General features: G+C 46.4%; 2 protein-coding genes across 2 annotated transcripts in view; one reads left to right on the top strand and one right to left on the bottom strand.

The window, feature by feature from the left end:
- Positions 1 to 196: 196 nt before the first annotated feature.
- Positions 197 to 6,443, bottom strand: BRI3BP (BRI3 binding protein). The gene is made up of 3 exons (XM_085075378.1): positions 6,212 to 6,443; positions 5,264 to 5,366; positions 197 to 4,616 (listed from the first exon to the last, which is right to left on the bottom strand). The coding sequence occupies exons 1-3, from the start codon at positions 6,401 to 6,403 to the stop codon at positions 4,198 to 4,200; spliced, it is 714 nt and encodes a 237-aa protein (XP_084931504.1). The 5' UTR covers positions 6,404 to 6,443; the 3' UTR covers positions 197 to 4,197.
- A 6,327-nt stretch (positions 6,444 to 12,770) lies between these two features.
- Positions 12,771 to 19,671, top strand: part of AACS (acetoacetyl-CoA synthetase) — a 36,565-nt gene continuing 29,664 nt past the window's right edge. The window contains exons 1-3 of the mRNA XM_085075377.1: positions 12,771 to 12,994; positions 15,797 to 15,900; positions 19,074 to 19,194. Coding sequence (XP_084931503.1) covers positions 12,877 to 12,994; positions 15,797 to 15,900; positions 19,074 to 19,194 — 343 coding nt within the window. The 5' untranslated portion in view covers positions 12,771 to 12,876. The remainder of the gene's footprint in view (positions 12,995 to 15,796; positions 15,901 to 19,073; positions 19,195 to 19,671) is intronic.

The following is a 19,671-nucleotide window of genomic DNA, read 5'->3' as shown; positions in this document are numbered from 1 at the left end:
CCATATCCTGTATCCCATACCCCATATCCTGTATCCCATATCACAATCCCATATCCCACATCCCAATCCCATATCCCATATCCCATATCCCACACCCCATATCCCCTATCCCATATCCCACACCCCATATCCCATCTCCCAATCCCATATCCCACATCCCACCCCACCCCTCACAGCCTCACCAGGCACTCGCTGCTCAGTGCAAAGTCTCAGTAAACATTTATTCGAAGCTTTGCCACAATACCATAAGTTGATCGGTGAAATTGGTCTACAAATACTGAACTACGGAGTACATGGTTCGGACGGCCCGATAAAGGAATAAATAAAGGCATGGAAAGCTCTGTAAAAAATAAGTCTGGTACATTTGTAACTACCTAACAGTATTATCAGTAGGATCTCGCATGTGTCTAGGATCAGAAGCGAACACACGGCTTTTCTTCAGACCAAATCATTTTTACACAAACGTTTGTACAAACTCAAACACCGTAATCATGAAACCTGATGTACGAAACAGGATGGGAAATCACTACCATCAGTGCCAACAACAAGTGCTACCACAGCAAATAGAACTTCTGATTAAAAGGAAAAGATCGTTTTTCACATGTGCTGTCATCACAGGTCGATGGAATTATCCAAAAAGTTTAAAATACATGCGGATACAAGAAAACCTTTAATTTTCCAATCCAGACAAAGAGAACTCATGGTCACTTAACGCCATTAGCTGCCAAATGCGCATCAGTATGTGAGGCAAACCACACTTAAACACTTCCACACCACCGAAGAGCTAAGGTTGATACTGGGCTATTTCCACACCGACGATGCAACGAGTCTTGAGAAGCAAATCACAAAGTGAAGGACGCGCTAGAAGTACAGCACTGAGCTACACCAGGTTTGCACACTGCACTCTGACACCCAAACCACTGGGAAAGCATCACATTCCATTGCACACATCGGTTATCTACAGGCGTGTGTGTCCAGAGGAAACGCTCCGAGGAAATGGGGAAACACTGCAAGAGGTTCAGATTGGGAAAAACACTGCAAGAGGTTCAAAGATTAGGTCCTAAGGTGGGAAGGTCAAACCCTCCGGAGCCAAGGGAGCTGCAGATCCGGGCAGCCCGATGATCATCATCCTCAGCTGCTCACACCGCGATGGTTTTCCAGCGGGGAATCTCCGTGAGCAGGATCGCTGGGCGGGGCTGTCCCCAGGGCTGTCCCCAGGACTGTCCCCAGGGCTGTCCCCTGTCCCCCAGCAGCAGCTCCCGCTCACACGCTGCTCCTCACTCCAGGAATTCACGGTGAAAAGCTGCGGGATTGCTGCAGGGCCATCCCTGTCCCGAGTGTCACCTCCCAGTGTCGCTTGTCCCGGGTGACACAGACCTGGGATGCTCCTACCAATGGCAATACAAAAGCAGTGCAACCACCGGCACGGGTTCTAAAAAACAGCAAAAACCTCCATGGATAAACTAGATGGCCCGGTATGGAAAATACTTGTAAAAGGTATTTACAAAAGTTGAAAGAGATTAAATACAATACCACATTCATGTCCCAAAAGCGCTTTCACTACAGTGCATGTTTAAAAATACAGAGCATTTTTAAAGTATATATTTATATATATATATATTGAAGATAAGATTGTGCTTTAAAAAAATCATTACCTCTGAATTTGACTAACGTGAAAACTGAGTGCTGGGAAAAATACTGATTAAAAATACCCAATTTTATATATACTGCTTTTCATATAACATTTTGCTATACATGGGATGCAAGTAAATATAAAAATACCATTTTTCAAGCAGCGGGGTGATCAAAATCAAGAGTATTAATATAGGAGAGCTGATTTTTCAAAACTAAGATAAATGATTAGAGCGACACAGGGAGAAACTATAATCCAAATTAACTTTTACCTAATACCTTTAAAGAAATCTTTATCACAGACAACTCTTAATATATAAATGATTCGGTATTTTTAACTTCAACGTTAAATATGGATTACACAAAATACAATCTATGCAAACTGACCCATGCACATTGCCCTAAGAAGGCCATGGAGCTGCTGACACGAGCAAGGTTTGCAAACTTTGGTCCTCAGGTCTCAAATTTGACAAAACACATCAAGACCTGACAAGCTGTCCTAGTCAATTCCTAATTTGCAGGTTTGTGTTTTAGCCCAGTCCTCTGTGCACAACAGTAGAGAGAACTGAGTTTACAGGGAAGACTCTGTAATACCATGGAAAATGAGCTGAAAAAGGTAATCTACTGTAATTTACATTTTCAGCTTCACAAAGTGGACTATTTGTTGCCATAGTCCCTATTTGTTCACAGGAAGTATTTTAAGCTGCGATAACCAGTTATTTAACAACTCTAAACCATGTTCTTGTCGATAAATGGGGTGCAGAGGGATTTACAAGTGACATAAAAAATTAAAATGGATTCCAACCGTGCCAAGTGCATATGAACTTCAACCGTGTTGAACCAAAGTGATCACCGTTCAGAGTAAAGGCCATTAACATGAATTTAAAAACAACCCCCCATGGAAATGCCATAGACAGACCCAAAGAGGTTAGGCAAGTAACACACACATTTTAAGAAGAACATTAAACTTCAGCATAAAGAGAAAAATAAATTCGCCCCACAGTTACATTCAGTTAAGCATCACATCCAACAAAAGCTCTACCCAGTGGAACAAGAGGCTGAAGGCCAAGCTGTGCCCAGCCTGTCCCACTGGAGCTGGCACTGGCAGGCACACCTGGGGAACCTCCTTGTCCTCCTCCTTGTTCCCTTGCTTTGTAGCCAGGCCCCACCACAGACCGATTTTTGTTGCGCTTTTTAATGCGGTTGTTCGTTTGGACCCTATGGAGTATGGAATGCTTCAGCTGTGCTCCATCCTACCGCTCACCCTACTGAACTGTGCTCATCACTAGGGTTGGATGCTTCCCCTCCCTCCACACATCTGTGTCCTTGGATGCTGCTGTTTCCAGGTTAAACCACATTCCAGACTTCCTTCCCTGAGGTTACCTTTGTGTCACTGTTTTTCAGTAAACCTTGCACAGCCAGTGATACCTACCAAGCTCGTTAGTTCTAAGTTACAAATACAGAAATCCTGCAAAATAAAATTGCTTCAAAGCTCCACCGCTTTGGAAAGAGAACCGTTTCCTACACCCTCCTCTTAAAGGTGACTCACTTTTCCCAAAACCTAATGAGGACACAGACTTCAAGCAAAAAGCTCCTATAAAACTATTGTAATTTTAGAAAAAAATCCAGATCTTCCTGAAGATAATTTATTGCCGCTTATTGGTCCTGAGAAAGCTTTAAGCAACAATACATTTGCACGTGTTTTAACTGCTGCCTTTTCTGAGAAAGTACGTGGGTCCTGAGATTAAAAATCATGTTTTAGTCTATGCACTTATGCTTGGAAAATGCTGCACTGTGCAGATCAAATATGAATTACAATTTGTCACGCTATGTCTTCCTTCTGTGCCAATTTATTAAACCAGACTTCCTTCCAGACACTAACAAATTAAAGTTCTCAAGATGATATGCAATGACAAAATGCCACACGTGTGCTTCCTCACTGGACTGGCATTTAAGGACTTCAAATCTTCCTTCTCCCTCATTCCCCACCTCCTGTTAAAAGCTATGGTGTGAATTTTTTGGCCTGGATACCAGAAAATTCCTCATCTGATACTCTATGAAAGGCAACTTCAAGGCAATGAAATAAGCCAACAAAAACACAAAAACATTCACAACTCTGAAGAAAAAATATGGACCCACAGCAGTTACTTCTCAATGGAAGTGCTTGGTAGCTTGAGATATTTTTTTTTTCTTTTTAACTTTTAAAGTGTCAAATTTGCATATGTTTAACTCAATTTCAATATCTGAAAGACTACTCAATTTGCTTTTATAAAAACTTTACAAAAGATGTTTTTAAATGCTTGTAAAAGTAAGCGTTTATCTACTGAGAAAATTCTAGTACTGGATAAAACTCTGAATATACAGCTGAATTTTGTAAATGTTTCTCTTTCTCCTAGAAGTCTAATGGCTGAGTGTTTAATCTAGATAAATTAGTCTTACACATGATGAAAAGTTATAACTTTGCACACTTTTTACCATGTGATGTTTTTGTTGCTTTGTAACTTCGACTGAGACAGTGCTTAGGAATTCTCTGGAGCTGGTGTACAGTGGTCAGTCGGGGCTGCCTCATTGCTCACTGCCCCTGTCCAGGTTCTCAATCACCCTGGAAAGGCGAATATTCAGCAGTCTGATCTGACTATCCAGGTGGTCCATCTTCTCCTCCAGGCTGCTGTTGTTGTTTCTCCTCCAGTAAAATCCAACTGGCCCCGTCATGAAGTACACTGCCACGACGAAGCAGAGCGGCAGCACAGCGTGCTCTGGGTCACCCTCGTACTTCTGCAGGATGTACACACACGACAGGGTGAACAGGGCCACCCTGGCAATCCAGAAGAAGCGGCCAAACAGCATGTGCAGGAGATAAAAGAAGAATCCGAGGAAGAGAGATAAAAACCAATAGGCCAGTAAAATGGCACCGATCAGCAGGAGGGCGCGGGTCGGGTTGTTGGCAATTGCTGCTGGGCTGAAATAGTGAGTCAGGTTGGAGGCTGGAAAACAAAGGGAAATGCACAGAATGTTAATGAGTGTGGGCTGAAGGTGGCACGGGGGAAAAGCAGAGCACAGCTCCAAAGGATCAAACCCCACAGCATTGGGGTCACGGCTGTGTTTGCTGATGTAAGGGGCAAAGCTGCTTCATCCATTTCTGGATGAACCTTCCTAAAATCACTGGCTCAGCTCCAATGATTCAACTGAATTAATTCCAGTAGAGGTGCTAAATGTTCTTTAAAGACAAACCACTGTAGAGCCTAAGGTCAAAGTTCTGGGGCTACAGATGCCACCTTGTAAAAGCTACATTCTAAAGGCTCTCAACTGCATCTTTCCTCTCTCTAGTCCTCACTGATTTCCCTGCACTGTTCCTGGCTGTGTGAATCCATTTAATGATGACACCAAGGAACCAACCGTGACTTGTAATCCATTCTATACACATCCTGCAGAGACACATACAGAAATGGAATGGTGGGGTTCAGTCTCCTTGTTTGAAGATACTAATAGGAAAATCAAAGCCATGTGAAGCAGAGAGAGACATCACTGACAGATGTTTAAGCAGCATGGTAAAATGTAATTGTTTTCCCATTTGCTTGTAAACACTGATACAGACTGAGACAGTTCAAGGGTGAACAGGCATCACACTTACCATCAATTCCAAGAACATCTAACAAATCAGTCCATATTCTCCAGAATGTGTCCATTAATACATCCACCCCATTCACAAACCTCTCTGTCAACCTTGAGAAAAACTGAGAAATAAAATTGAAAATTAAAAAAATCCTCAAGTCCTAAAATAACACTTTTGAGACTTATTTGTCATGAGTAGAATTATAGTTCATTAAGAAAGAATTGCAGATTATTTCGTAGCCCTCAAGGGAAAAATTGTATTTCTGTAAATTTTTTAAACTCTGTGCATCATGAATTTATGCATTGAAATTATCCTTATTGTAGGTATTCTGGCATGTAAATATATATGTTGACAGGATTTAAAAATGCACTTTATTGCCTTTACTATTGTTTTGAAGTCCAGAGAAAGCACTATTACCAACAACTGGCTAAGCAAACCAAAGAATTAGTTTTACCAAGCAACTGAGAGAAGTCCCCACCACCATACGCCAATGTCTCAGGTGTACTCAGAGGTCAATTCAATAGAATTTATTATTTTTTCCTCCTGCCCGAGGACAGCAGGACCAGCGGGATGTGCAGGTCCCGCACGCCTGATTCCTGCAAGTTCCCCTGGCCCTACAAGCACAGGATGCTCAGCTGATGCAGCCAGCCCGGATTTCAGCTCCTCACCCACAGCGAACGGCCCCGGCCGGCTCCCCCACCTAGAGCAACCTTGATTTACACATTTCGCTGCTATTTCCCCAGCCCGCTGCAAGCCTCGCCTCCCGCTTTCCTCCCCAAAGCAGCGCTCTGGCCGTTCTCCGCCTGGCTGGCAGCGGGACGAGGCCACGGCCGCTCCAGCACCGAGCTCCGCACCGGGGGGCGCCGGGGGAACGGGACGGTTCCGCTCACCGCCGGAGCCCCGCGGAGAAAGGAGAGGAAGCGAAGCGAGCGCGGGAGATGGCGGGGGGGAGCAGCGGCGCCTCACCTTCTGCAGGGCCCGCACGTTGTCCTCGCCGAAGAGGCCGCTGACGCCCTGGTAGAGGCCGCTGGCGGCGCGGCGGAGGGTGTTCTGGCGGTCCGCCCCGCGGCTCCGCGCCGCCCGAGCTCCGGGCCCCGCCGCGCCGAGCAGCAGCAGCAGCAGCAGCCCCAGGAGCTGCACCCGCCGCGCCGCCGCCATGGCCGCCCCGCCGCTCCCGCCGCCGCAGCGCCGCCCGCGGGCCGCCAGCGCACACAGCTCCGCACGGGCAGCGCGGGGCGGAGCTCCGCCCGCCGCGATTTGTGCGAATCACGGGGTAATCGCCGAGCTGGGAAAGGCCGCCGAGATAACCGCGAGAGGGACGGCCTGCGCTGATTCTATCCCTGAGCCCGGCCGCGTCTGCAGTGCTAGGGCAGCTCTGGGCTCCTCCGTGCGAGAGAGGCGAGGAGCTGCTGGACAGGGAGCACAGAGATCATTTGGAGTCTGGAGCATCTCTAAGGAGGAGAGGCTGTGGGATCTGGGCCTGTTTAGCGTGGAGAAGACGACTGAGAGGGGATCTCATTAATGTATATAAATGTCTCAAAGGTGGCTGCCAAGAGAATAGTGCCAGACTCTTTTCAGTGGAGTGAGGAGCAATGGCTATGAACTAAAATGCAAGAAGTTCACCTCTACAAGATCCTTTGTACGTTGAGGGTGGAAGAGCACTGAACAAGCTGCCCAAGGAGGTTGTGGAGTTTCCTCCTCTGGAGACATTGCAAACCCACCCGGATGCATTCTTGTGTCACCGGCTCCACCCTTGGGGTCCTTTGTTGTCATTCCAGCAGCAATATCTGCCTTCCAGCATCAAGCCCAAACCTCGGCACGGTGCTCCAGACGTGGTCAATGCCAGGGGAAGGATCATGTCCCTTGACCTGCTGGCTTTGCTCTTGCTGACACTGCCCTGGGTGCTGTTGGGCTTCTTAGTCACAGAGCCCATTCCCAGCTCCTGATCAACTAACTTCCTTGGCTCCCCAGTCCTCTCCCATGGAGCTTTTAAATTACTCAGCTATTTGGCCTCTAGAGACTCATCACAGTCCTTACAGAGACTACAATGAGCTGCTCTTTCTACACGGGTAGGAAATCTCTGAGGAGATTCCTAGACACAATCCCTAAATGACAAGGGAAATACAGAACTCTTGTGTCAAAAAAATGACATCTCTCTTTCCACCACTCTGTCAAGTTCAGATCAAGGGATTTGAAGGATGCTCATGTCCTTTACCCTTGAGAAGCTCTGACTCAGATAGATGTACAAGCTGAAATTCAGCATATTTCGTGATGTGACTCCCTTTTCCCACAGGTTCCGTGTTGACTTTTCCTGGCTAACCAGGCTAACCAAAAAACAGCTGGGAAGTGTGAATTAGACAATCTTATTAGCTCCTTCAGGGTCATGAATTCCTAGCATGCTGTTTGCAGAGTGAAGTAAGAATCCCCAGGAGATAGAGGAGCACTTTATTGCCTTCAGAGCACATTCTGATTCATCCAGGAACACAATGATGGCGATATAAGAATAGATCCACAGGTCTGTAGCATTGATCCTGCACCAATTCATGACATGACCTCGGGCAGCAAATATTTGCTAAATTGCCCAACAGTAGCTTTGAGGAACAAGGGATCCTGGTGTCCTCTCCAGAGCTTCTCGTTGAGCTTGGGAAGTGTAGGCAACCCACGCCCATTTCTCTGCACCACTCAGGGCTTCTGCTCTGAAAATTACAGGGCAGATCTCTGCTTTTACTGGCCCTTCCTGGGGAGCTCCTGCAGAGTCAGGAGTGCAGCTTGTAGCCTTCCCAGCCGCTGGAATAACTTGAATTATCTCATTCTGATTTTATACACCATGTTCTTGATGTTTAAATCTTGTGGCTCAGCTTTAAGCCTTGTAGCTGAGTAGATATTTAGAATATAGACATCTCTGCTATGGCCCTTTTCCCGGTTTTAGTCTGGCCAAAGCACTTATTTTCACATTTAGCAGAATGGCCTAGACGTTTTAGCATTGTTTTCTATTTGGCCCTGGAGTGGCTGGGCCCAGATCCAGCAAGATACTTAGTATATTATTCACTTTCAGCAGGATATAGATGCTTTATATATTTATAAAGGGTGCTTTCATTTAAGATGGCCCTGATATTGCTGATGTGTTGATACCTCTGTATAGTCTGAAGTCTCATCCTCTTCCAGAATGGGTTGATGACAGGTATTTTTGATGGTTTTATGAGCTTTTTGGTTATCTGTCCTCAGTGTCACTGCTTATACTCTGAGCACACACTGCAGTCAGCTTCTGGGGCGTTTCTTGCATGTAAAGAGCCTCATGGTACAAAAGTGTGATGATAATTAGCTGAGTGTTGTTGTCTGTTCCTGCTATAATTCTTTGATTTGCTTCTCTGACTCCTTTTGTGCTGTTTATGGTCCAAGAGGTTTTGTTTGTGCAAATTTGGGAACATTCCTATTTCTCTGTGTGAATTTCCATCGTGGAATCCCCTCAAAATCACTTCTCCAAAGTGCCTGTTGTTTCTTCCCATCTGTTCTTTACATAGTTCCAGAGGCCTGCGCTCAGGGTTGACCTTCACACCAGATCAGGATAATTGGGAATCTGTCCTGGTATTTAACTGATTTCCTGACCTGTCTCAATGAGTCTATTTCAGGTAAGTTTACCTTTCCAAATGCCCAGCTCTTATGTAATTACGTGGTATTTCGCACTCCTCATTTAAATAAATGAAATAGCGTCTGCTCAAAGAATACATTGCATCATGGTTTGAAATTCGGATCTCAGCCACACTCAACTTCTTAGTGAGGACAACTGGGAGGTTTCTAGAAGGATCCTCTGGTGAGGGTCTCACTGTACAGAGGAAGCTTGAGTGTGCTTTTCTATTTCCTCATCTGCTCTAAAAACGATGTAAAGTTGTCTTACTTGGAGATAGGGATTTAACTACAATTTGAACAGTGTTTAGAAAAAATTGGGGTCTTCTAGATGTCTGTGTTCTAGCAGATTGCAGGGTTGTATCTTTTAAAATCATCTTTATGCTGAAAAAAGTGGCATGGCCTTAAAGAAAGTCAACTGATATTCCTGTGGACCAGTTCCTAACCTCATTCACCCTTATTTTTCTGTCTTTACTTCATCTCACAGTCTCAACCTGTCATAGCTGATGTCTTTATGGCCACTTGTCATTTCAGGCCTTTTTTCTTAATGTCCTCCCCATGAGATTTTTCTTGCAATGTGTCATTGTTTCTTTTCTTCTTCTTTTTTTTTTTCTTTTCCCTTTCCTTTTCCTTTCATTTTTCCCCCTGTTCTGCAAATGCCTTTGATTCTGATTCTGGTTACTTATACTCCTGACACCATGTAGAGGTTGCAGAGATCATGAACATCAAACGAGTCAGAAGTTTGCTATTCTTATCCACACTCATTAACCAGCTGTCCCATTCTCTGAATATAGGATTTTTTTTTTAAACTTTCCAAAATCTTTAGATTTCCTAATCCAGTGGCTGGATCAATGGATCATGGTCAGGCCTTGGTGTATTGCAGAGATCGCTATGAGGTATTATTACAAAACTTTTATCTCCTAGATCCAGGAATTTCATCAGTCAATTTAATCTTGCAGGTGACTCCAGGTTACCCCAGAGCCCACAATGCCATCAGCAGTGTTATTGCTGTTCATCAGCTCTGAAGCATCTTTTGAATAGCCCCTAATCTAATCTGAGGCAGAAATCATGATTTAATTTCTAACCTATTATTACTATCAGCAGGCAATAAAGCAAGGCTTAAAAAGATTTGAAAATGGACAATTCCAGTTAATCTCATTCAGGCGATTTCCCTCCAGCTATCCTACTCTAGTCTCCAAACTAATTGCAGTAGTCACCACAGTCCTCTTAATGCCCATTTTCTCATTAAAGGTTTGTTCAATTTTCCTTCTTTTACGCCCCATTTTTCCAAAGTCACTTTTGAAAGAGGGAAAAACTGGTTTGGATAAGGGAAAACTGGGATGAAGGCAGGAAATATGGATGCATAACCCCCTTTAAGTAAGGATGATAGTAAAACTCCTGCTAATAAATGAAAAGCACTGTCAGGCTTTCCTAAAAGCCCAGTTTTATATCCCTTCCTCCCTGAGCTGTAACTGGGTCAGTCCTTTCTAAATTACGCCTTTTTCAGTTCACCGAGAGGATTTTTGGGTCCCTTCTCAGGTGATTTGGCTGCTCATTTCTTTAGGCTGCTCTGGGTGGGGGAAAGCGGCTGTTCGGCTGCTGCTTTTAGGAGGAAACTCCTCACAGAAAGGGGGTTTTGGACATTAGATTGTCTAATCCTGCTCAGGAAGTGGAGGAACGACAGTCCCTGGACGTGTTTAAGGATTGCATGAGGCACCCAGTGCCATGGTGTGGCTGACAGGGTGGTGTTGGGTCATAGGTCGGAATGGATGACCTCAGACGTGTTTTCCAAGCGAATTGATTCAGCGATTTAATGATTTTTTATCCTAAAACGGGCAATTCCGGCATCGCCTGAGCGCTGAGGGAACCGCCGAGCGACCCCGCCCCGCCCGCCGGGCGGCATGAGAGCGCGCCTCTGATTGGGCACACCTCCCCCCGATCCGGCCGCTCATTGGCCGCCAGAGCGAGGGGCTTTAGAAAGCTCTGCGCTGATTGGTCCCTTCCGGCGTCGGCTCTTCCCCGCTCGGCGCAGCGCGAGGAGAGCGGGCTCTGGGCTGATGTGGGGCCAGGCGCGCCGCAGCCAATCAGACGCGGCGGCGTCACGGGCGCAGCGCGCCGCGCGGGATCCGTCCGCAGCGCGGCCCGCCCGGCCCTGAGGGGCGCGGCGGCGGCAGGGTCACCGAGTGACCGAGCCACGGCAGCGCCTCGAGCGGGGACACTGCTGCCGCCAGCGAGTGCGGCCTGCGGGACAACACCGCCTTGTCAGCCTGAGCACAGCGCTCAGTGCCATCTCCAGCCTTACCAGAGCACTCAGTGTCATCTCCAGCCTTCACCACCTTCCTGGGAAGTCTGTTCCAATGTCTATTCTTTCTGAGAAGAGATTCTTCCTAATATCTACTCTATCTTCTGGCACAGCTTAAGCCTGTATCCTTTTATTCTATGCCTTGTCCCCTCGGGAGGGCTGCAGCCATAGATGGCGTCACCAGGTGTTTGTTTAGGTGTAATTCTCAGCCTGTCCAGCACCAAAGCTCACTGCTAGGCCCAGAGCAGGGCAGAATGATCATCGTTGGGGATGATAATAAATGGTGCTGAGGGGCTGTGATGGGGAGGAGAAAAACCCTCCTGGCAGCTGCCCTGCATGTCCTGTACCTGTGCATGTACCCACACAGGTTAACACTGTGTTATAAACACCTTCACGGCCCAAAAGGGGCAACCAATAAAAGTTATCTCCTCTGCAGATTGCAGGAAGATGGATTCTCCAGGCAGCTTCCCCACCACAGGCTGCAGATCCCATTGAACCCGTTGGGATGTGGACCCTGGAGCTCCTGTCCTGCTGCTCCCTTATCTCTGCTGTGCTTGGCAGGTGTCCTGCCGTGGATTTCACACTTCCCCTGACCTCTGAGCGCTGCCAGGGCGAGAGAGCCACGGCAGGCAGATAACGTGTCCCCATTCCACCTCAGCCTTCCCCAACCCCTTAGCCTCTGGGGAGAGTTAGTTAAAAATATGCCACATGTAAGGTCTGTCTCGAGGCAAATAAAAATTGTGGATTGTTTAAATCACGTTTCCATGGCCTCTGAATTTAATGAAGTAGTTGCATTCTGCTAGCACAAAAATCTAAATGAAACATAAAGTATACAATCTGCTACACGTATTTTACTTTCCTATACAGTACGTCTGTATAATTTACCATCAAATTGCCGTTTTTGAGGCTTCCATGAATGAGAAGCAAAACCATGACCTTGAAAATAAGTTACATAAGCATGGATACATTGTGAATTGTAGAGTCGCTTAGGTTTATAAAAGACCTTTAAAGAGCATGGTCTAGCAGTGAATTGCACATTAAGTGCTTTCTGGCTGAAATCAGCTTCTCCAACATCTCAGTGGTCACTCGCAGAGCTCACAATTAGACAGCAGAGCAGCAATAGTAAGTTTTAATCCAAGGTGCGAGCTGTGTAGGCTGGCAGTGTTACACAAGCGCAGCTGGGATGGCGAGACCACGGAAAAACGCCTCATTTTTGGGTCAAAGACACTTGTTGGGTACTTCTGGGGAGAAAATAAATAAGCAGAGCGGCGGTGATTTAGCGGCGATCCGGCGAGCAGCGCAGAGCGATGGTTCCTCCCGTGCCGAGCGGTGACCTTTAGAGGTGACAGGGACCGCGCGGCCGCTCCCCCGGTCAATTCATCCCGCACCGCCCGCGCTCCGGGACCGCCGGCACGGCTGACCCCGCACTCCCCGCCCGACCCCGCCGCTCCCGGCCCAGCCCCGCTGTCCCCGCTGTCCCCGCTGTCCCCACGCTGTCCCCACCGCCCCTCGGCGGGCGGGGCAAGGCGCACCGCCCGCACTTTTCTCTGCGGCGGAAGGTTACGGAGTGATGCGCCCAGCGGCGCCTTAAAGGGTGCGCGCGGAGGAGGGGCCGCAGTCAGCGCTGAGGCGCGGCGGGCTGAGCGCGGGTCGGGCTGTGTTGGTGCCGCGGGACGGACCGTGCTCGCCTCGCTCTGCCGCAGCCATGTCCCGCGAGCCCGAGATCATGGAGTCGCAGGTGATGTGGGAGCCTGACACGAAGCGCAACACCCACATGGACCGGTTCCTTGCCGCCGTGGCCGGCAGCTGCGGGCGCCGCCTGGGTGAGTGCTGGGCGGGGGTGGGCGGGCGCTGCCCGGGGACTGCTCGGGCTGTGGGGCCGCCGGGCTCTGCCTTCCCGGGGCTGGCATGGCTGGGGGCTATCCCTTTGCCGCTCGGGTCTCGGTCCCCTTGGATGCCTGGGCACCTCCTGGAGCAGGCGGGCGCGGTGCTCCGGGATGCTCTGAGCCTCAGCCAGAGGCCTCTGGGGAGCATCCGCTGTGTGCAGGTATGTGCCGCTGGGAAATGCAAACAGCCTTATCTGCCGCTGTGCTGCGGCTGGGTGTCAGCCCTGGCAGTGCCGGCAGCGCTACCTGCGGAGCTCCCGGTGTGCAGGGAGCTCTGGGGCGGCTCTGGAGTGACTGGGTGTTTTAAAGGGCTGTGGGAAGGCGGGATCGCTGCCGCCATGGCTGTGAGGGCAGTGAGAGCCTCAGCGTGATGCTTCAGCGGAGAGGCGGGTGAGGCTGGAGTTATGGCCAAGCTCATCCTTCATTACCGAGAATATGTGTTTTGTAATGCTCAGGTGTACTGGGAGGCGAACGGTGATGCATGAACTTGTTCAGGGGTGGAAGGTAAGGGCTTTTTGCCGTGTTTCTGCCACAGCTCTTGAACTGCAATGCCTGCTTCATGCTTGTTCAGAAATACCTGCGTGGCTGTGAGCAGGTGCGTGGTTCTTTGACTTCAAAACAATCTGTTGCCTTTGAAACAAGGCCTGCTTTGAGCAGGGGTTAGATCTCCAGAGGTGTTTCCAACTCAGAGTGCTGTTTTTTCTGTAACTGCTGGCTGTAGGTCATGTCTCCAGGCTATCTGGAGGCAGTGGTGCTGGTTCTGTAGGCTCAGCTACATCATGGACCAGGTAAACTTCAGTGCATGTGGAAGTCAAACCCTTCAGTTCTGACTAGTTTGTTTCATATTGTTCTCCATGAGTATTTGGGGCCTGAATTGCAAGTGTGTATTTCCTGTAATCATTTGTCTGATGTGGGGTGAAGGGAGTAGTTTTGGCAAGTGGGTTGGAAGTTTCTCAGTCTGGCATAGATGTCACGGTGTGAGCAGACACCCTCTGGAGTGGTGGCAGTCAATAATGCTTCTGGCAGTTCATGTCTAGATTACTGTGTGGGTAAAGCAGATCATTATTTTGACTGCTGGTGATTTCCCACTGGAATCCAAGTGTGTGGTGTCTGACCCTCCTGCTGGATGGGAAGCAAGTTACTAGAGGGTTTTAGCCAACTCCTGAGTGGAATGTGATGTGCTCATGTGATCAAGAGCAAATGCAACTTTGGATGGGCTGCCTGTGTTTATGGCTGATATAACTAGAACTCTTTTCATCCCTCTTGGAAGTGGCTTTCTCTATTGGAAAGTGCTTTCCTGTGTATATATAGAAACCTTTGTCAGCTTCCGTTGGGTTTCCACTGGTGTGCAGTGGCCTGAGTGTTATTCAACAACAAAGAATGGATGCTTTATGTAACATTAAGATATGGACTCTCTGAGGAGAGCTGAGGGCAATATAGCCCTTTAGACAATGTTTCTGCCAGGCCCTGGAAATGTAGTAATAAAATGCAATATTTGATTGTTGAGTAACAGGCCTCTGCCCTGAAGAACTTGCATGCTGAAGCTTATTTGGAACAAACTCTATAGACAAACCAGAACAAACTGTTCATACAGTAACAAATCAAATTAACGGTCAGTTGTAACTTCTTGCATGTATCGAATGATTTGGAGCAGGTGGTACAACTAGGTTTTCAAGGAGGAGATGGAAACTTAAATTCTTGTGTCAGGTCTTATCTCTGTGCAGCTGATATGTGGAGTAGAGGATAGTGACAAGTAGCTGTGATGGAATGGAAAAAGGGTGTGTAGAGGCTGGGATTTGGGCAATGTGTGGACAAAATCTGAGTTATGGAGGAGTCTTTGCCTTGTCTGCCAATAATACCTAGGGAATAATCTCACTTCGATGGGAAGGATTGGGAGGTGGGAATAAGATGTGGAAGGGACAGACTGGGTGGGGAAACTGCTAGGTAGTGGCTAAGTGTGAGTAACAGTGCAGATGATGGTTTTCAATGTTTCTCTCTTCAAAAGCTGGAAGATGTCCTCCTTGTAGGAAAGGGATTGCCAAGATGACTTTTGAAGCAATTGGCTGGATAAGAGGATGACAAACCAGAGATAATTGGCAAAAATGCCTTTTAGTGGTTTAGCTGAAAGCATCAAATAGGGAACAGTTGGCAGAGCAGGAAACTTACTGTTACTGATGGCAGATACTCACATTTAATTGGTTGTTGGCACAGCTTCAGATAATGTGGACATGATGAGGAATTGCACTTTTGAGCTTGTGATGAGGAATTGGCTTCAGTTATTCATACCTAGAACTGTGTACACACTAAATTTCAGCATTTAGTTTGAGTTGTGGAGTTTGTTATGCATCCTTCAGGTTACTTCATTTGTCTCACAGTCATGTAAGACTTAAACTGCTTATTTCCATGCTTTTAATGACAGGTTATGGTTTTAATATGTAGTTAGTAAACATCTTGTTTTACTTCATTCATGCTGTTTCAGCATGGAAAGGTAAGCTGCAGTCTGTCAGACCCCATATTTAGTGAAAATTAGCTGTGCTTCCTGTAACAGTGATGTTGATACCATGGCTGGATAACAAGTGCATCCACTCTCTGTGTCAGTGAGCTATCAGAGGTCTTTGGTCCCAGACTGGGACCTAATTGTTTTAGCCACAAATTCCCTTCATCTGGGATATCCCTAATGGTAGTTTGTCTAGATTCCTGTAATTCTCTGCATAGTGCTAACACATCTATTTCTTGCAGCCAACTATGATGATTTATACCAGTGGTCAGTGGAATCCTACTCAGACTTCTGGGCAGAATTCTGGAAGTACAGCAACATTGTCTGCTCTCGCCTCTATGATGAGGTAAGTTCAGTGCTTATCTTACAGTGAGTGCAACACAAAGGGGAAATAAACTGACTTCACAATCAATCTTTTGACCTCTTCTTAGAACTCTGGCAAGTGTCTAGTCCTGAATTTCCTTGTGTGGTGGACGGTGGTGTTGCTGGTACACTTTAGGGCAGTGAAATCCTTGAGTTTTGTTGTCCTAGGCAGTTCTTCTGTAGTGTCCCTGTGGTCATGTTCTCTTGCACACCTTGTCATTCCTTGCTTCTTGTGAGGAGTCTGGCAATGCACTTCCTTCTGCCTTAGGCTGGTGCTGGTAGAGTATTGCCCTGGTTTTGTAAGTGCTGGCATGCTGCCGAGTTCGTGTTTGTCTTGCCTGAGTCAGCTCACCTGATAAGCACACCTGTTACACTCTGGCTTTGTAGAACTGGTTGTGGAAGCTCTGCAGTCAGGTGCAGGCTTGAAATAGCTCTGAGGGAATGGTAGTGGTTGAATGTAGGCACAGGTGGAACACCAGGCAGTGCCACAGCATTCCTTTGGAATAAAAGTGACTCAGAAGCTCTTGCTAATGGAGCCCTTGTACAGTCCTGGTATAGGATATCAACATCACCCTGTGGTTTCCCACCTGAGGAAGATGCTGGGCTGATTACTTGAAAAGCTTGATGCGGTGGAACCTTCCTGGGATTTAGTAGGGAGGACTGGACTTGTGTCTTAATCCCTGGAGTCCATCTGTTCCAGACCCCTCAGAGTCCTGGCAGCCCTGCAGAGGGGCCTGGTATGTTTCTTTTGACTTTCCCTGTTTTATTGCTTTCTGTACTGATATGATAGGTCAAGTGGAACTTCCTACTGTGGTCTTATTTAATGTGACACCCTTCAGGAGAGGGAATGCAGCAAGAGTGTAAGAGCTAGCCTGCTTTGAAGTGTGTGATCTGAGCACTATGAACACTTAATCTTTACGTTTTCTACAGATGCTAGCTCAATCTCTGGGAGCTGTATTTTTCCCACGTATTCTGTGCTGCTAGCAAGTCTGTTCTAAATTTCCACATGCATTCCCATATTCTTGAGCAAGGAATTCAGAGGAGCTAAAACTAGGACCTTTGTATCTGTACTGAGCAAGCTGGACAGTAACAGTAACAATTGTTCTCTTGCCTTGCAGGACTGGCACTCCTGGGAGTCAGTCCTTCCAGATGCCATCAGTGGCTGATGAACTGGAGATAGACTTAAGCAGGAGATGATGCCCTAAAATTGTTTCCTGAGGATGAGAAACAAGATGGGGGTGTCTAGGAAGGTTTTGACAGTACTTGTGAGCTTCTCAGGTTGTGTGTGAAACAGCTTCTGCTTCCACAGGTCATTCTAAGGAAAACAATAAAATCCTGTGTGCACAGAATAAAAGCAGCCAGTATTTTATTTAATCCTAGTAAAGGTTTTAAGTGTGTGATGTAGATGTGCTGATGTCACTCTGTAGCAGTTGACATCTGTGTCACTTGTGGAATGAATGGGAGTACTTGAGTGTGCAAAGCTGACTGGCATGGCAGCACTGGCATTGGAATGCTAACTGACAAGCAGCTGTTGTTAAATGAAGGATGTTCTAAATTGATTTCTCCTTTTGCCATGAGGAGCACCTGACACCTGTTGGCCCTGTGGAGAGGCCTCTAAGGGAGGGATCATGTTGTTTGTATAACAAAGTACCACTGCCAAAGATTGAGCTTAATTAGGAGTTATAGGTGTTATCTGGGGAGAAAATACTGCAGTGGGTGAGTCTAGCACCTTGTGCTAGTGAAGTTCTTTGAAGCTCTGTGAAGGATTTTTTCCAGTTCAGAAAAAAAAAAATTATGTTGGATCTTGTCCTGGAAAATGTTGAAAACATTCTGCTCACTTTTCTTCAAGCTGAGGAAGTCAGAAATGAGTCAGATTTAAGAGCAGCTTCTAATTGCTGCGGTAATATATCTTAGTATAAAAATCATTTGTGCAGCCTGATAAATTATAAATCATTCTTACTGATTGTTAGGAGCAAAGAAATCTGAGTTCCCATTTTTAGAAAATACATTTGAAATAAATTGCAGTAGTGCACTTCCACATGAGTTTTAAGTTAGAAGTTAATTTTAAAATTGCCTCCAGTAATACATACACTGCCCATCTCAAAGCACAAAACCAGTAGGTTTTCTGGAATGGGATGTATTTTGAGCTCTGCTTGGCTTTCAGAAGAGCCTTTCACTTGTACTGAAGGAATGCTGTTTCTGTAATGTATGTGCAATCCATGAGAGAGAACCTGAGGGTATAAACTGAAGCTTTCAAAAACACAGCTAGAAAAGAAAGTTTCTATTTAAAGATTTCCAAATCTGCTGCTGAGCAGCTGAATCACTAAGCAGAGGGACATTTTGGAAGGAATTTAGACCTCTGGCTAAGGGGCTCTTTAGCTATCAGTGTTATTAAAGGTAGTCTTAACTGTGGCTTATGAAGGGGTAGTTTAATTCTTTGAGACTTAATTCATTCTAGATGGGGGAAGTTGTTTCAGCTGAAGGTATTGGTGATTTTTCAATTCTTTGCATTGTCTTAGTCTTAAGTGGGGAGTTAATATGGGTTTACTAGGTGGGGTTTGCTGAATCCTCTTAATCCTAAAAAATTGAGAACTTGAATAAAAAGCTGGAATGTTTCAGTTACACTTGGCTGTACAATTGATTATTTTGAATTAGCATTGTCTGAGTTCCTGATGTTGATCTCTGTACCCTGTGGCTCATGGTGGGGAAGAGTGGATGCTCACACCTTCCTGAGAGGCTGGGCTGTATGGTCTGGCAGAGAGTTGCAGTGTTCTTCACCTCAATCCCTGTTTGGGGTGTTCCTAGGGGCAAAACCTCAATGCTCCCTGTGGTTTTTGTGGTTCTCCTGGTCTGGGTGTAGTCACAGTGGTTTGTTTTACTTGTGTATTAAAGGCTGGTCCAAAGGTAGAACTGTCAGCAAGGAACTTTCCCTAGTTTTGTTGTAATGACGTATTTGCTTGTGATGGTTGACCAATAATTAAACTTTCCAGGTGTCTAATTACAGGATTCAGTGTCTGTTTGCTGTCTGTAAGCTGGGAGATATGATTCTTGCCTAATCTGCAAAGATCTTGGAACTAATTAGCTGACTTCTGTGCAATGCTGTGAAACAGCCATTCTCTTACAGTTCTCCAGGAATGAATGATGTGTTTCTTTCAGGTGGTGGATACATCCAAAAGCATTGCAGATGTCCCAGAATGGTTCAAGGGCAGCCGCCTGAACTATGCAGAGAATCTCCTGAAGCACAAGGACAATGACAAGATTGCACTGTATGCAGCAAGTAAGGAAAATTAATGCCTTGTGCTTATTTGCTGTTCACAGGATGAGGCCTTAGGAAACAGCTGTGATGAAACAGTGAAATAAACTGGTTTGGGTGAGGAGAAAAATGGGTAATAAATTCAGTAATGCTGCACAATCTGTGATGCAGCTCTGCAGAAAAACCCCAGCAAAACAGGCTCTGGGAATATAGATCTGGAAAGTTCTTGGCAGGCTAAATGAAGTTTAAGAATACGCTTAACTGCATTAAGGCAGTGGAGGTCATGCTGTTTAACATCACTCAGTATTTGATGTATTTCACATTTGTCAGAAACACTCACCTGCTGCTTGCCTTCAGGAAGTATTTTGGCACTGTAGCTTGATAATGTCCTTCCCACCCTCTTCCTATGCTATTTATTTTAGGAATACTAAGAACTACATGGGGTTTAGGTAGGAATTAACTCTGCATTTGGCAATGCAAGAACAATAGTTATGTGCATGC

This window comes from Lichenostomus cassidix, chromosome 15 (assembly GCF_008360975.1).
Source record: "Lichenostomus cassidix isolate B80296 chromosome 15, HeHo_3.0, whole genome shotgun sequence".
Taxonomy (NCBI): Eukaryota; Metazoa; Chordata; class Aves; order Passeriformes; family Meliphagidae; genus Lichenostomus; species Lichenostomus cassidix.
This window is presented reverse-complemented; position numbering and strand designations above follow the sequence as displayed.

Coding starts and splice junctions, on each gene's coding strand:
- BRI3BP (XM_085075378.1), bottom strand. CDS start 6,403: ATGGCGGCGGCGCGGCGGGTGCAGCTCCTGGGGCTGCTGCTGCTGCTG. Junction 5,367..6,211: donor ACGTGCGGGCCCTGCAGAAG/GTGAGGCGCCGC, acceptor TTTATTTCTCAG/TTTTTCTCAAGGTTGACAGA. Junction 4,617..5,263: donor AGATGTTCTTGGAATTGATG/GTAAGTGTGATG, acceptor TTTGTTTTCCAG/CCTCCAACCTGACTCACTAT.